General features: G+C 40.5%; 1 protein-coding gene across 1 annotated transcript in view; it reads right to left on the reverse strand.

The window, feature by feature from the left end:
• The window catches only part of LOC132818195 (uncharacterized), a 49,215-nt gene that overhangs the window by 14,688 nt on the left and 16,186 nt on the right, over positions 1 to 18,341 (reverse strand). The window contains exons 2-6 of the mRNA XM_060828973.1: positions 14,695 to 14,793; positions 14,426 to 14,605; positions 1,560 to 1,648; positions 1,179 to 1,339; positions 574 to 712 (exon numbers count right to left, since the gene is read on the reverse strand). Of these exons, the coding sequence (XP_060684956.1) occupies positions 574 to 712; positions 1,179 to 1,339; positions 1,560 to 1,648; positions 14,426 to 14,605; positions 14,695 to 14,793 (668 nt within the window). The remainder of the gene's footprint in view (positions 1 to 573; positions 713 to 1,178; positions 1,340 to 1,559; positions 1,649 to 14,425; positions 14,606 to 14,694; positions 14,794 to 18,341) is intronic.

Genomic DNA, 18,341 nt, shown 5'->3' on the forward strand with positions numbered 1-18,341 from the left:
TGTCTGCTGCACCTTGCTCCTTGAGCTCCACTCAAACAGATTTCTCACACTGATCTGAGGTTCTCCCTTACTAATGTACTGATTCTATTTTATATTATGAGGGGAATTCCATCTCTTTTACCTTATTGTCTGTCATTCCTAAATATCAAATATTTAGTTCCAATGCTGATTGTGATGCAGCTAAGATTCTGTCATGGCAATTAAATCAGAACAATTTACTTCTATTTGTGTCTTTTGATCACCTATCTTGTTGGAAATGGTGTGTATGCCTTTAGGTTGAGTGCCCTTAACTTTGTCTTTTTGAAGCATAATTGATGCTTTTTTCCTCCTGTTCTATAGTCCCCCCCAGCAGCTTTTCTATTTGCTGTTACCTACTTTACTTCCCTCTAATTTGGGTTGCCCCTCAGGTTCCCATCCCCCTGTAAAGATAGTTGAATCTCACCTCAACAGCACTATCAAATCTCCCTGCAAAAATATCATCCCAGTCCTATGCAGCTCTCTATAAACAAAACTTAATGTTGCTATCCATTTGCTCTATGTAATATTAGATGATCAAAATGTAATCAAACATACTGTCAAAAATTATTTCATCCAATTCTTGAAATCGAACTCTTCTTTCAGTTCTTGCTCTGTGAGAAACATAACCATCTGCATTTCGTGTCATTTTGGATTTCCTCCTCAGTATAGATGCTGGACATTTAAGTGCAATCACCTGGTGGTTTAAAAATATTATTAAACTATCTATGTATTCGCCAAAATATTTAAAATCTCTAATTCTCTATTTGTGGTTGATACGATTTAATTTAAAAATATAGAGTTTTTAATCAAATGGCTGTAGATAATTAACTCCAATTCAGATATCCTTTCACTGGATTCCTGGATTTCTTTTCTCTCAGACTCCATGTCGTCTGTACCATATTGTTAAATTTTCATCAAAAAAGTAATTTTCAAGGAAAACAAGGTCAATATTGACCTTTAACTGAACTCTCGACTAGCTGAAAAGATCTGATCAAGAAGCTAAGCACTATTGAATCTTGTCTGATTTTTATTTAATGATGGGTATAAATATAAATGACAGCTAACCTAGTCTGTAAGACTAGTTCATCTTCCTTAATGATAAGTTCAGAAAGACACAAATGTCCCACTGAAACACACATTGACATGCTAAGATATCCTACCTCCTGTGCGTGACACATTTGTGAAGATAATGTGTTTGTTTTAAGCCTTCTGACGTCTGGAGAGTTTTCAAACCTCTGTGGCAAAACCTTATTTGAAAGATCGAGCAGTCGATCAGCAGTGGAATCCTGGGAGACAGCTGAGTTATCTGTTTGTTTTGAATCTAGAAAAAGTTGGCAGATGTAATGTCACGTTTATACAAACTTCACTTTTATGACCTTACATTTGTGTGTTTACTGTAGCCGCAAGCACAGTTGTGCTAGTATGATGCTGAACTGATACCATGGGATGATCTGTGTGTTGACAGCCTGTGCAGTATGTGGAAGCAAGAGGAACAAGGTGTATACAGGACAATAGGTCCTGCTGACATTATTGGCATTTACCTTGCAACATTCCTATTCTTTCCTTGCTCTCTGCGTCTAAATTTGTTGTTATGAATGAGGTGGTCAGCGATTTAGGGCAGCAACGTTCACTGCAAATAGGGAGACAATGCATTCAGATTGCCAGGAATGAGGAACCCCACACCTCCCTGAATTGTACAGTACATGGGCCATTGTGCATCTTTCCCCTTAAAGGTCCTCCCATTCGTCAGTCCTGCAGTCCCCTCCCTCACAGATCAAGTCACCAACCCTGTCCACTGGCACACTATCAACTTACAGCTCCTTGGCCAGTGTCTTGCAGCCTCCTCCTCTACATGTCAGTGAAGCCCTAAACATCCAGACTCCGCAAACCTCAAACTCTGCTTCCCCTAGCCTTTAGCTCCAATCCTGAAGAATAGGCTCCCTTATCTACTACCAACACCCCCCTTTCTCCTTAGACACTGAGGATGGACTTGACAGACTTGACTGACCTAACCCAACGGTCCTAGATGAGAAGTAGCCAGAAGCCTGACTGGTGGCTGAACATCTCCCGACCTGGTTAGCTCGACTCCTGGATTGGCACAAAGGACTGACTATGACCCATTCCCCAGACTACAGAGGCATACATCATCTTGCTGAGAACATCCTGTCTGGATTGTGGACAATCCCCTGAACTGACACTCACTGCCCTTAACTTACTGCGCTGTGGCCCCTGACTGGCAGATGCCTATATGGATTTGATGAGGACTAATGAGACATGGCAGCTTCCTTGTATTACATACAGTGTGTTTGCTGCATAAGATGCTGGCACAATGTGCTGGTGGTAAGATTAATGTAGCTGTGATACAGCAAAAGTCTTCTCCCTTCACTGAGGACTGCTGTCCAGCAATGTAAGCTGTCTGGTTGTGGCTGTACGAATTATCACAGCAAGGCAAGGGAAGGCAAGGAAAGGCAAGGCAAGGCAGAGCATGGCAAGGCAGGGATGCTGAAGCAGGCAGGTGCTAAATGAGCAAGTGCTAAGAGAAAACAAACAGCTCTGAGATGTAGCCTGGTCCAATCCATGCATTTAGCACCTGTGTATAAAGTGTCCTTGCAGCAGCATTTCAATGTGAAATACAGGTCCACGCAGCAATGCAGGTCTGTGCTTTAAGTGTAGCAGCGAAATGCCATAACGGTTATGAATGCTTGACAAATTCAGATGCCAACGTCTATGGACGAGTGATGCATAAGGCTGATGCCCAAGGATTGTGCCCTGAGATGGTGTTTCACACCGAGCAATACAGAGGTTCCTCACAGCAAACATTGAGCTAAAGTGGTCAGGTGTCCACTCTGACTTCCATCTAGAGGATTTTCCACATCTAACTTTAGAGATGTTTTTGGTAAAATAGAAAGCTTTTTAATAATGAGGTATGTTGTACAAATAATATGGTACCCAGCAAGCTATAATCACCCTTAATTGGCAACTCACCACTGCCTAGTGAGAAACTTATCTCACCATTTGGCAAAACTAAAGAAAATACATCTTGTTCCTCTGGTTTCCACATGCAGCAGCAGGCTGTCAACACACAAATCATCCCATGGCATCAGTTCAACATCATATTCGCATAACTGTGCTTGGGGCTATAGTAAACATCCTGACATCGAGAAAGGCTTTGTCAGGTTTCTTATTCAATTCTGCCACAAATCTCACCATAGCCCATATAGCTCAGATCCTGATAAGATTCCACCACTTGCTTTTAATTAGGGTGGAGTCCAGGACAAAGAGACAATTCTTCAGTCATGAGGTGATATGTGTTTACATGCCAGTGAGAGTGAAATAGAAATATAGGCTGGCACCAATGTAAAAATGACAATTATTGTGACTGGATAGAAGTGACTTTGAGAATCAGTCTGGAGTTAAAAATCAAGGTGATAGTGTATTTTATAGCGTTTATTATGAACACGCAGTTTCAATGTACTTAATGCCTAACAGACAGTCAGATTAAGTATTAGGAGCCAAGGGTAATGTTAAAGTGATAAACCTAGATGGTGTTGGCTGGCTTATTCTCATGGATGCTGTCACTGAATAATAACATACAAATCAGGGAGGACTGAATACAAGTTATTGCATCTTATCACAGCGATAAAATTAAAGAAATATTTCACTTTACTGGTTACAAATTCAAATAAAATAATATAACCAAGTTCAGAAAATGTTACCTTTATATGGTTTATCAATTCGAATTAAGTAAAATGCATGGGTTTTAACCTTTCCTTAAAGTCCAAAAACGCATGAGAAGGGAACAGCGTCTCTTCAATGGCATTGCTAAGCTGTAGCAGTAACGAGAGCCTAGTTACCTGTTTTATCGACCATTTTCCATTCGGAAGTCAAGAATTCAAAGCTTCTGGTAATAACTGGACTTTTAATACAAACACTTTCTAATATAGAGAAAAGAAATGAAAATTAAGAATTAACCCAGGTCACTCCTTCCACAGTCATCTAAGATCTATTTATTAGATTCTGTGCAACCCATTTAATTCCCTGAGGATTGGTTCTGAAGAGTATCTCTTTGTTCTTTCTCCCTACTTAATTCTTTCAGGGGCTGTGATTGTCACCGGCAAGGCCAGTATTTGTTACATCTTAATTGCTCTTGAACTGTGAATGGCTCACTAGGCCATTTCCAAGGGCAGTGAACAGTAGGACAGACTGCTGTCTATCTGGAACCACATACAATCCAGAACTTGGAAGGATGATAGGGGCTGCACAGTGGCTCAGTGATTAGCACTGCTGCCTCACAGCGCCAGGGACTGTCTGTGTGGAGTTTGAACATTCTCGTCGTGTCTGCATGGGTTTCCTCCGGGTGCTCCGGTTTCCTCCCACAGTCCAAAGATGTGCAGGTTAGGTGAATTGACCATTCTAAATTGCATGTAGAGTTAGGTGCATAAGTTAGGGGAATGGGTCTGGGTGGATTGTTCTTCAGAGGTTCGGTGTGGACTTGTTGGGCTGAAAGGCCTGTTTCCACACTGTAGGGAATCTGATCAAAAGAACATTAATAAACCAGATAAGTTTTCTTTAAATCAATAATTGATAATAGTTTCATTGTAACCAATGTTAAGACTAGTTTTCAATTCCAGATGTATTAATTGAATTTAAATTCCACCAATTACTGTGGTGGGATTTGAACCACGTTTCCTGCGCATTGGGTCACTTATAGTCCAATGGCATCATCTTCCCCTCAGTACATGAATTAGTTAAATTTAAAGCTTCTCCCCAACAAAACAAGTTCATCACAGAATTTTTCTTTGTAGCTTAGAATCAAAATCCCATTAAGAGGCTTGTTATCCTCTTTGGAGCATTTTTTTGCAAGGTAGGATGCCCAAAAATGCACACAAATTCCAAATGAAATATCACTAGCCATCTTTGCAAAGCCAGAATAACTTGCTTTGAGCTGAAAGGTAAATATTGTGAAGCTACACTCAAAAATTTATCCTGCAGTCAAGCTGCTTTGGTCGGAATCCCAGTGCTTCTTTACCTTTGTTGGTACAGCTGAAATTGACTTGTTACTCTCAATGAACAGCCACAAATAACTTCCAAATTTAAATTAGCTGCTTTTGCTGGGTGCAGAACATAAATAACTCCTTTGTTTAGCTTATTTGGCAGATGCTGTCAGATGTTTTAAAATGAAGAAACACAGACTGCTGCGTTGCATTCCAAAGCAAGTTGTGATCTAGAAAACAAACAGAATTTAAGAAGGAAATAAGATATTGACTGAATCGTATGTTGTACAGAATTACTCACAAGGAATCACAAGAACAACGATACTGATAAAACTGATTGATAACATGAATGTTATTAAAACATAGATTCATTGGAATGTGCATTTGTCCATGACTATGCTTTCATTTGTAAATAAGGAAACAAAGCCTATTATTCAATTCTCACAATATCAAACACTACAGAAAATTAACACCTCAGTATGTTATGACCATTGTGTTCCTCATGATATTGCAGCTTGTGCATCGAGATGCTGAAAACCTCTTTATTCAGAATCATGACAATGATGTTGAGAGGCAAAAGTAGCTGAATTACCATTACCATGTATATTATTTTATATGTATATCGATACACACACACAGGTGCATACTTACATATTAAAAGCATTTTAAATCAAAATATAGGAAATTTTTAGATATTTAAGCAAAATCAACTGGATGGCAAGCAGTCTTTCCATAAATTGAGAAATCCTCTCTCAGCCATTCCCCACCATTTTTCCCAGTTTGACGTTCCATTATTTTGTATCCATCTTTGTATCTAATGCATACCCACCATGGCTTTTTTCACACTGGATTAGCAAACTTTGGGGGGGGGGGGGGAGAGGGGGGGTTGGAGGGGGGTGGGGGTGGCACAGAGAGAGAGAGAGAGAGAGAGAGAGAGAGAGAACATCCTGAGTGAGACATTGCATGAGTAAGAGTGTGTCTTTAGGAATTTGGAGCACCATGGGAATTCAGTGCAGAGACGAAGGGGTCATTTTTGTTGTTTGTTGATTCATTGTTTGTAAGGTCTTTTTAGCAGGATGCCCAGCACAAAAGAAAAGTGTCATTGCAGGAAACTACGTTCATTGATAGTTACAACCAACCAATCGATTGAAAAGTGCTTTCAGATTAAAGATAAATATACTGTGGTGCTGTGGAGTCTGTGGACCATGTGTATATTGGATGTGGGCATTTGCACTCCCTTTTTGATTTCCTCAAAAACCTTCTCCTCTGTTTTTGGTTGCACTTCAGTCCCACGCTCCTGATCTTCGGGTACCCGGTGCGGAGGAGGGAGGGCAGGTCTGAAGACCTCCTCGTGGGTCTGCTCCTGGGCCTGGCCAAACTGGCCATAAACAAGTCCAGGCAGTGGGCTGTGGAGGGGGTCGTTAGGGCCGACTGCCTGCCCCTCTTCCGCCGTTACGTTAGGGCCCGGGTGTCCTTGGACAAGGAGCACGCGGTGTCCACCAACACCCTGGAGTTGTTCAGGGAGAGGTGGGCGCCGCAGGGAGTGGAGTGCATCATTTCCCCCTCCAACTCTATTTTGATTTAGTCCCTGCCCTCCCCTTCACTGTTTGATCACACAGCATTGCTCTCTTTGATGTGAAAGGCACTGCTTGTCACAGGCCGCTCGGGTGTTTTCCTATTTTTCCTGGTGGTGGAAATTAAGTAAAGATTTGTGCACTTTGTGTCTCTCACTGTGTCTCACACCTGCACACACACACCATGGGTGCTGGGGAAAATAAGCACTACCGCAGTTAGGCGGTAGTGTGGGGGAAAAAAAAGAAAAAAAAAGAAAAAGAGTATCAGCATTGCCCTTTGATGTGAAGGGCACTGCTTAGAAAAAAAAAGAAAAAAAAAAGAACAGGAGTGTTCACACAGCATTGCCCTCTTTGATATGAGGGGCACTGCTGGTCACTGGCCACTCGGGTGTTTTCCTATTTTTCCTGGTGGTGGAAATGGAATAAAGATTTGTACACTTTGTGTCTTTCACTGTGTCTCACACCTGCACACACACACGCACCATGGGTGCTGGGGAAAAAAAAAGCACTACCACAGTTAAGCGATAGTGTGGGGGAATTAAAAAAAAAGAAAAAAAAGGAAGTGTTCAGGGCACAGCTTTGTCAAAAAAAAGAAAAGAACAGGAGTGTTCACACAGCGTTGCCCTCTTTGGTATGAGGGGCACTGCTGGAAAAAAAAGAAAAAATAGAAATTTTAAAAAAAAATAAATTATAAAGATAAATATAGATATTTTACAGACGAAAAAAAGTTGGAAATTTTAAAGAAAACAAATTAAGCAGTGAGCTGATTGAATGACAATGCTCTACCTTTACACCCAAATAGCACTTATTTAAAAAGTGTAAAATCACTATTGGATTAAGTGAAATGCAGCAGGGATAAGCAACAGTAAGAGACTAAGAAAAGGAAACTTAGTATAAGGGATGGTTTTTTGATTAAATAATTAGAAAAATTAGCTAGAATAAGTTAGTTTAATTATCATTCATGGCAAATGAGGGCAACCGAGTGGAACGTAGGATAAGTCACATTTGGGAAGTTATGGATCGAAGATGACCATGTGTGCAGGAAGAGCTCCCAACTGCAGAACCTTGAGCTCAATGCTTCTGCTGGAGACATTGGGTGTCACATTCATGATGCTGAGAGTCATGGGGATAACATAGAGAGCTGGTCACACTGCAGCTTACAGAACCGGTGAAAAGAAGGGAGTGAGTGGCCATCAGGCAGTCCAAAAGAATCAGGCAGGTAGTGGAGGAGTTCCCTGGAGTCCTGTTTACAAATCAGTTTCCCTTTTTGACGTTGATTAGGGTGCCAGTTCCTCAAGGGAGTGCATACAGAGCCAAGCTTTTGGCCCCACAAGCAGCCTGACTATACAGAGGGAGAAGAAGAAGAAAGCAGGAGTGATAGCAATAGGGGATTCATTAGTTCAGGGAACTGACAGACATTTTTGCAACCACAGATGTGACTCCAGGTTGGTGTGTTGCTGCGCTGGTGCCAGGGTCAGGGATGTCAGTGAGCAACCGCAGAGCATCCTGAAGGGGAGGGTGATAAGACAGAGGTTATGGTACACTTTGGTCCTTTAGGATTTGACTTGTTTGATCAGTCGTAGTGCTACTGGGCCACTCTTGGAGGTAGACATTGAAGTCAGCCATCCAGAGCACGTCTGTGCCCTGCACATTCTGGAACTAATGACAGGACATTGGAACAAAATCAGAAAGTGCCATAGAAACTCAACAGGTGTGGTAGCATATGTGGAGAGAAAAACAGAGCTTTCATTTCAAGTCCAGTGACTTGAATCAAAATGTGAGCAGGTTTGGGAATATTTTATTGAACTCCCCTACCAAATGCATCCTGACTATACCTTACCCCAAGTTCTGGGGGAAATTGTCTTTGTCTTACCAGGGTTTTGCATCATTTGCCCTTTTGTATTATGTGGCTTAAACCAACTTTGAGTACATGGCCTAACTTGGCCAGCTTCTAAGATTCTCACCATCACAGAAGCCATTCTTCAGCCAATTCCAACCATCCCATTTGATATCTAAAAGCAACTATGTGCACTGAGAAGAACAAAGGCTATGGAGTTTGACATCATTCATCTGAAGTATCTGAGCTAGCCATGCCTCTATCCAAGATGTTAGGACAGCTACAACATTCTGACACTGCAAAAAACTGTCCAGATGTGTCCATTCAAAAACTGCCTTCAACCTACTTTCAATCATCAGTGGAGTGATAGAGGGAATCTGTTACAGCACTTACACTGTCCTGTTTACTCATGGTCTGCTGGGTTCAATTAGGATGAGCTAGCTCCAAACTTCATTCATGTTACAAAGATGGATAAAAGAGGTAAATTCCTGAGGTGATATGAAAAAGACTACCCTTTATTTCAAGGCAGTATTTGATTGAGCTTTCATCAAGGAGCCCCTGTAAAATTGAAGTCTTTGAAACTCACAGGAAATCTCTCTGCTGCCTGGTGTCATACTTAGCGCAAAGTGAGGTGGTTGTTGCTGCTGGAGACAAATGATCCTTGTCTCATGACATGACTGCAGAAACTCCACGGGAAAGTGTTCTACATCCAACCATTTTCCGCTATTCCATCAATGACTTCCTCTGATAATAAAGTCAGATTCAGGGATGTTCACTGATAATTGTAGTTGTTCAGATAATGAAACATTGTATACACAAATGCAACAAGATCAGGGCTTTACTCAGACTTGGGCTGATAAATAGCTAGGAGCCTTTCTGAAATACAAGTGTCAATCAATTATTATCTCCAACATGGCAAAATCTAATCACCTCCTTTGACATACAACATTACAGTTGCTGAAGGAATGCACTTAAAACAAGGCGTTGTTGTGGTAACGGCACTGATGAGTAATTTGGGCCTTGACGTCCAATCCAATCTCCACCGTCAGCTCATACTGAGGCTCCCCCGATCTCTGATGGTTAAATTTATATTCAGTCTCATTAGGTTAGATTCCCTACAGTATTGAAACAGGCCATTTGGCCCAACAAATCCACACCGACCCTCTGAAGAGTAACCCACCCAGACCCATTCCCCTACCCTATATTTACTCTTGACTAATTCATCTAACTATTCCTGCTCAATTCCTGATGAAGGGCTTTTGCCCAAAATGTCGATTTCCCTGCTCCTCGGATGCTGCCTGAACTGCTGTGCTTTTCCAGCACCTCTCTAATCTAGACCCTAATTCACCTCACACCATGGGCAATTAAGTGTGACCAATTCACCTGACTCGCATATCTTTGGATTGTGGGAAGAAACCAGAGCAAACCCATGCAGACACGGGGAGAATGTGCAAACTCCACACAGACAGCTACTGGGGCAGGAATCAAACCCAGGCCCCTAGTGCTGTGAGGCAGCAGTGCTAACCACTGAGCCACCATGCCACCCTAGTCAGCTGAAAAAAATTGTGGAATTGAAAACTCATCCCAGTCATAGTGACTGCGAAGTTGTCATTCATTGTTTTAAAACCTCTCTGGTTTACTAATGTCCTTTAAGGAAAGGAATTTGTTATCTTTACCTAGTTTGGATTACATGTGATTCATAGCATGATTGGCTCTGAACTGTTCTCATAGAGCCATTAGGGGTGGATAATTTTATCAGTGATACCCACATCAAATAAAAGAACAAAAAAAAATCTCACCCCATCATTCTGAAGGCCACCATTCACCAATAAATTAATTGGAGTAATAATACAAATGCTCTGGCCACAAAAGCAGGTTAGAAGCTGGGAACCTGTTGGTGATTAAATCACTTTCTGACTTTCAAGGATTCTCCACCATTGACAAGAACAGGTCAGGAGGGTGATAGAACATTCTTCACTTATCCAGGTGATGGGTACAGCTACAACAACATTCGAGAAGCTCAACACAATCTAATACATATCATGCTTGATTAGCACCTATCCACCATCTTAAACATTCACTCTCTCTAGCAACTCCAGGCTATGTTATCCACAAGGCACACTTCAATAATTTGCCAAGAACTTTTTGAAAGCATTTTCCCAACCTGCAACTCTCGCCATCTAGAAGGACAAGGGCAGTTTTGGCAAGAGAAAAAAATATTAATTTGCAAAGTTCCGATCCTGACTTCGGACTATATTACCATCATCACTGTTGAGTATGAAAGCTAAAATTCCCTAAACATATTGTGTCTACCTACATCACATAGACTTCAGTGGTTCGGGAAGGCAGCTCACCATCAACATTTCAATAGTAATTTGGGATCAATGATGAATACCGATCTTGCGGAGAACCAAAAAAAGACAATGTGTATTGTAAATGTATTGTACAATTTTGTCAGTAGATATGTAAAAGAGAGTACGAAGCAACTAGGCTAGAGAATGGCAGTGGTGATAAAAAGGGCAGGCATAGAATTGTGACTACATTGTTGTTGCCCAATTTCTAGTCCAGGCTTACTTCTTTGCTGACAGTGCAGTTACCCTTTACACTGGGAATTATAAGAATTTCAGTAATGGTTGTACACATGCTAGCAATTGCTACTGTTTGTAGTCAATAATTTGATGACAGCATGTACAAGTGGCACAGAGGGCTTACAGCTGAACCTCACACATTGCATGCTGACTACAACAAACTGCTGCAACTATTCATAACATTTTGAATAAACAAGGCAATTTTCTTCAAATCTTGAAGAGAAGCTGCAGACATTTCTACATTGAAACATAGGCTATATTTCATTTGAAAGACAATTATACCAAATTAGTACAAGTCAACTCATAGAAAACATTATTAATAAATAAACACCAAGTCTAATGTTTCCTGTTATGTGAAAGAATATCTAATCTCTCAATGAGAGTGATTGGTTTATATTTACAGTACATTAGATAACTTATTTAGATTGGTAACATGTTCAGCACAGTCGGTTTGTTTACTTTGTATCTGCAACACACGATGATTATGGAAAAGCAATCTAAAAAATCATTTTGTATCTGAATGTAAACTGTAATTAACTTTGTAAATAATTGTCCTTAGTGAAGCTATTTCACTAAATTCAAAGAACAAGTTTGATCCTCTTTGTCTTTAGAATTGACTAAGTTTGAAGAGATAAAACTACCTCAGAGATGATCATTTCACATTATAGGGGAGGTGTATAACTAATTTGTTCCCACTGAAATGTTTAGCATTCCTTCAGAGAGTTTCTTTGGTAAACATTTAAAATAAAGAAGTTTAGGGTGACAGTGAAGGTTCGATAAAGAGAAGCAGATTAAATACTTACATGGAAATGACAACAGGCAGAAATTACACTGTAGGAAGAAAACAAACATGTTTAATGATGTAAGATAATGTTATAAGATCTTGGTTCTGAAGACGTTAATGTTTATGTTACATTTGCTCCACACGTTCTACTGATGGCACTCACAGTCTAGTCTAGCTTTCAGCGGTAGCAGATGGATCTGTATCTGTTCCCTAAGAGCATAGTGATTATGCCTGACCAAATGTAGAAGTATAAGTTTCTATAATGCAATAAACCTTTCTGTTATCTAAGATCAGCGCCTCTTACAGACACTCTGTAGTAATGTATCGTCTACCATTAATCATTAGTAGTCTCAGATGAAGCAAAGACAGAAGAGAATTGGTGACAAGTGACTGGAAACAACGCACACTGGTAAATGTGGCAAATACCACACATTGCTGGAAGTAATCATCCAGTAAGATACCACATTTTTTCTGATACTCTTCTGATAAAGACCAAGACCCACAAAGATTGCAAAAAACAACATAAAAAGCTTTAGTTGTTGAAATCGAACAAATTGGTTTACAGATACACAGAAATGCTCCTTCTATAAATCTAAAATTGAATTTTATTGCCAATTCTTTGGGTGATAATTCATCTTGCTTGCTATGATCTATAAAGATTCCAAAAATTATTCCCTAATGTTATTAAGTACAACTTGATAAAGTACTAGATAGCAAGATTTCATGATCATGTTGCAAGCAGGAACACAAAGATGATGTTCAATGCTGAGAGATCAGAAGTAATGAATGTTGAAAGGGTAGCATAATAAATGCCATGATTTGGAACACTGTGCATGAGCAGAGAGATCTGGATGTCACCTGCAAACTTTTTAAATAAGGCAAGGTGAGTTAATGAGATAGTTTAAAAAAAGAAAAACTTGCAAATGCTGGCAAACTGAAGTCAAAATGGAAAATGCTGGAAATATTCGGTTTAGATTTTTTGCAAAGATTTATAGCTCAGGTTGTGGTTGAGGTGATAGATTTGTTTTCCAAGCTGGTTATTTAGTATCTTTGTAGAGAATAACAGAATTAACCTTTTATTGATTAAGCTTGGATCAAAACAAATTAAAACAAAAGTTACTTGAGTTCAGAAGTAGAGGTATAAAATATATAAAACAAAGAGGTCAGGTTATAATTTTATAAATCACTGACTAGGCATTAGCTGGAATATTGTAAACAGCTCTGCTTACTATACTCCAGCAAATATGTAAGGGCCTTGGAAATGTACCAGAGAAGGTCAATAAGGAATTTACTGAAATGAGGGACTTCAATTTTGATGAGAAGCTAGAAGAGGTATGTGCAGAGAAACTCAATAAATGTTCTAATAGAGATTTTCAAAGAGGATGCAAGGCAGCATCGACCACGTCGGAGAGGAAATTGCCATCTTTGAAGAAGGAGGCTTCCTGCACCTCCGCCTGATCGATGATGTCCTCCAATGTATTTCATCCACCTCCCTCATCAGGTGATTGAACCTGTTGGACTATAACCTGGTGTGATTTTTAACTTTGTACACTCCAGTCCAACATCTCCAAATCAAAATATTCAAGGTTTTGAATTCACTGTCTTTCAGCAAGGGAATTCTATAGACTAAAACCTTCTGAGGGAAAACATTTTTTCTTCATCTTGGTCTTAAACGAGCCACCCTTATTGTTAAATAATAACCCCTCGTTCTGAGTTCTGTCACAACTGGAAACTCACTTTTAACATCCATCCTGTCAAATCCCCTCAGGATTGTATATGTTTCAATGAACTTACCTCTGATTCCTCTGTACTCCAGAGGATACAGGTCTGGCCTGTCTAGCCTGTCCTCATAAGGCAAAACCTGTTCACTCCAAGTATTATTCTAATAAACCTTCTCCGAACAACTTCCAACATATTAACATCCTCCATTTAATGTGATGACGAGTACTATAAAAAGTACTTCAGATCTGGTCTCACATTGCCCTGTATAATTGAAGCATAACCTTGCTATTCTTGCATTCATTCCCTTCACAGTAAAACATAACATTCTATTAGCTTTCCTGATCACCTGCTGTATCTGCATACTAACCTTCTGTGATTGGCACACTCAGACTCCTAGATATCTCTGCATCCCAGAGCACTGTAACCATTCACCATTTCAATATGTTTCTCCTTATTCTTTCTGCCAAAGTGGAAATTTCACACTGTCCCACAATATACTCTATTTGCCTCATCTTTGCCCAATCACTTAGCCTATCCTTGTGTCATCAGCTAATTTTGTTACCATACTTTGGTCCCTTCATCCAAATCATTTTATATAACTTGTAAAGAGTTGAGGCACCAGTATGATCCCTGTGACACACTACTCATGACATCCTGCCAGATTGAAACAGACCCATTTATCCCTACTCTCTGCTTCCTGTTAGCTAGTCAAATATCTACCCATGACAACACTGTGAGCTTATATTTGCCGCAATAACCTTTGATGTGGCATCTTATCAAATTCCTTCTGAGAATCTAAATACTATATATCCACTGGTTCCCTTTTAGCTACATAAGTTACTTCTTTAAAGAACACTAATAAGTTAATTAAACATGATTTCCCTTTGTTAAAATCATGTTGGCTCTACCTGATTACTTTGAACTTGTCCTGATGTCCTGCTATAACTCCTTTAATAATAGCTTCTAATGTTTTTCCTTTGACAGGTGTTATCTTAACTGGCCTGTTGTTTTCTGCTTTCTGTGTCCCCTCCTTTTGAATAAAATAGTCACATTTGCGAATTTCCAATCCAAAGGAACCTTCCACGAATCTAATGAATTTTGGAAAATTCAAACTAATGCATCAGTCATCTCACTTGCTATTTCTCCTATGACCAAAGGATGAAATCCATCAACTCACAGTTCCAACAATTTCTTGTTAATTGCAAATTTATTGAAATCCTTCCTCCTCTTCAATTCCTGATGTATTGCCATTTCTGGGACATTTTTTGTATCTCTGCTGGTGAAAACCAACACAAAAATGTGTTCAATTTGTCTGGCATCTCTTTATCTTTCATTTCTAATTCTCTGGGCTCATTATTTTTTACAATCAACACTTACTTGTTTCACTTTTTTTAAAAAATTGAGACATTTCCTATCTTTTTTTATATTCTTGTCTAATTTTCTCCTGTATTTTAATTTTTGCATTATATTAATCTTTTCCTGTTTCTTTGCTGGTTTTAAATGTTCTGTCCAATTTTCTGATTAGCCACCTGTCCTTGCATGATTAAATGCCTTTTCTTTGTGTTTAAGAGTTTCTTTCACTTTTTAGTTAACCACAGAGAGCAGGTCTGTCCTAATACTTTTATCTTGTTTGTTGGAATGTAGTTATTCTGCACTTTCTGGAATATCCCATTAAAGATTTGCCACTGTTTCCGCATCCCTAATTCTAAATTGCCAGTTCACTTTCCCTACTGATCCGGGTGCAACTCCCACCAGGGTAGACAATGGAACTCAAATTCAGTGAAAATCTGGATTTTGTCATTGGCAATCACCCACTAGTGAGTATGATTGTCCATCTAGGAAATTCCATGCCACTAGTCATGGGTTTTGTAGGTCCTTGTGGGGCTGATGGACCTGATCCTAGAGCCGCATCTTCAAACACACATTTGGCATATGTTTCCAAAAGGTGGAAGTCATCCTTAGCCTTTGCATTGCATTCCTGTCTCCAGTTCCTTTACTGTACTTCCTTTTGTCAACTGATTGTTTTGAAAAATTGTTTCCATTCAAACAGGAGTTCTCTCCAAGTCATTTCCTTCTGAATGATGGTTTCCCATGCGTTGACATCAATGCTGCATTTCTTGAGGAAACGCTTCAGATAGTCCATTTTCCTTAGTCCTTCTCTCATTTGAGTGCCATCATTGAGCTGACCGAAGAATATTTGCTTTGGCAGTCGAGCTTCTTGACTGTTGCTGGAGCAGCACCCACCCAGGCAAGTGGAGAGTATTCCACCACATTCCTGACTTGTGCTGTGTAGATAGTGGACAGGCTTTCGGCTGTCAAGGTGTGAGTTACTTGCTACAGTGTTCTTAGTCTCTGGCCTGCTCTTGTAGCTATTATATTTATGTCATGTGTCCAGTAGAATTTCTGGATAATGGTAACAACCCTCCTTCCTCAAGGATGTTGACAGTGATGGTAACACCATTGAATGTCAAGATATGCTGTTTAGATTGATTCTATTGCAGAGTATCATACCTGGCATTTGTGTGTCATGAATGTTACTTGCCATTTGTCATCCCAAACCTGGATATTGTCCAGATCTTGAGGCATTTGAAAATGGACTGCTTCAGTATCTGAGGAGCTGTGAATGGTGGTGAACATTGTGTAATCATCGGCAAACATCCCCACTCCTGCGATCATGATGGATGGAAAGTCATTAATGAAGTACCTGTAGATGGTCGGGCCCTAGGACATTACCCTGAGAAAGTCCTGCAGAAATGTTTTGGAGCTGAGATGACCGACTTCCAACAACTCTAACCATCTTCCTATGTGTCAGGTATGATTCCAAGCAGTGGAGAATTTGCCCCCTGATACCGATTGATTCAAGTTTTGTTAGGACTCCTTGATGCCACACTTGGTCAAATGCAGCCTTGATGTCAAGGGCTGTCACTCTCACCTCACCTCTGGAATTCAGCTCTTTTGTCCATGTTTGACTCAAGATTGTAACGAGGTCAGGAACTGAGTGGCCCTGGCAGAACCCAAACTGGGCATCACTGAGCAGGTTATTGCTGAGCAGATGCTGCTTGATGGCACTGTTGATGACACCTTCCATCATTTTCTTGATGATTGAGAGTAGACTCATGGGGTGGCAATTAGCTGGTTTGGATTTCTCCTGTCTTGTGTATACAAGACATACATAGACAATTTGCCACATTATTGGATAGATGCCAATGTTGTAACTGTACTGGATGAGCTTGGCTAGGGGAGTGGCAAATTCTGGAGTATTTGTAAGTATTATTGTAAGAAAGTTGTCAGAGCCCATTGCCTTTGCAGTATCCAGAATCTCCAACTATTTCTTAATACCAGTGGAAGAGGCCAAGATGGATCACCCACTGGGTACTTCTGGCTGAAGATTGCTGCAAATGTTTCAGCCTTATCTTTCGCACTGATGTGCTGGGCCGTTCCATTTGTGGAGCTGACTCCTTCAGAGCATTGTTTAACTGTCCATCTTCATTCATGACTGGGCATCACAGGACTGCAGAGCTTAGATCTGACCCGTTGATTGTGGGATTACTTTTTAATTCCCTTGTGCGGTGAGCTTTGCTGACTGGTCTGCATTTATTGCCTATCCTTAGCTAAGTGGCTTGCTAGGACATTTTAGGAGGTAGTTGAGAGTCAACTGTATTGATGTGGGTCTGAAGTCACATGTAGGCCAGATCAGGTGAGGATGGCAGATTTCCTTCACTCTCGGACATTAATGAGCCAGGTGGGTTTTGTGATAATCGGTAATGGCTTCATGTTTATCAGTAGATCCTTAATTCCAAATTTTTTAAATATTGAATTCAAATTCCACTATCTGTCATGACAGGATTTGAACTCAGATCCCCAGAACACTGGCTGAGTTTCTGGATGAATAGTCTAGCAATAATACCAATGAGCCATCACCACCCCACTGATGTGGAGAATCCATCTCAAACAATGTTGATGGAACAACACAGGGTCTTCAGATAAAGTTCAAATTTCAGAGCTGTATTTACTGAGGCTACATAAGCAGGTCAAAGGTTAGGAATCCTGTAGTGAGCAATTTACCTTCTGATTCCCCAGAACCTGACAACCATCTACAAGATACAAGTCAAGAGTGTGATGATACTCCCCACTTGTCTGGATGAGGGCAGCTCCAACAACACTCAAGGAGTTTGACACCATCCAAAACAAAGCAGCATCTTGATTAACACCACATCCACGATCATCCACTCATTCTACCACTGATGCCCAGTAGCAGCTGTGTGTACAATCTACAGCCTACAACCTTTATGCCATGGACAGACCCTAAAACCATCCCCCTCTCCTTCCACACAATATGTAGGGCCCAATGTATTGAGTCAGTGTGGCCCATTCCCTGAAGGACTTTCCAGGCAGACACAGCTGACTGCAGCCTATCTTTTGGACTGCATTTTTACCCTGACTGAAAGACGAGTTAAACCTGGGCTCATTTTGCTTGACTGCCAGGACTGAACATGACTGAAATCTGAGATTTCAATCACCAGGATCCTGCGCCTTGTATTTGAACAACTACCTTGTCAAATGTCTTTAACCCCAAACTCAAAATGACCCAGCACTGCCTTCTGCACTAAAGCTTCTCTCTCAGCCACAATCCATCTGCCTTGCCTTCGACACTAAGGTACCACTGTGAGGTAATTTCTTCTGACTGAGTACACCCACTAAGTTGCCATCTGAGAGGCAAAAGCTGTTGGTTGAGCCTGTGCACTGAAGTGCCACCTGAGAAGTTGATGCTGGTGCCTTGCCATTGCTCATCTAGGTGAGACTATGGGCAAGGGGTACATTGTG

Source organism: Hemiscyllium ocellatum, chromosome 8 (genome assembly GCF_020745735.1).
Source record: "Hemiscyllium ocellatum isolate sHemOce1 chromosome 8, sHemOce1.pat.X.cur, whole genome shotgun sequence".
NCBI classification, from domain to species: domain Eukaryota; kingdom Metazoa; phylum Chordata; class Chondrichthyes; order Orectolobiformes; family Hemiscylliidae; genus Hemiscyllium; species Hemiscyllium ocellatum.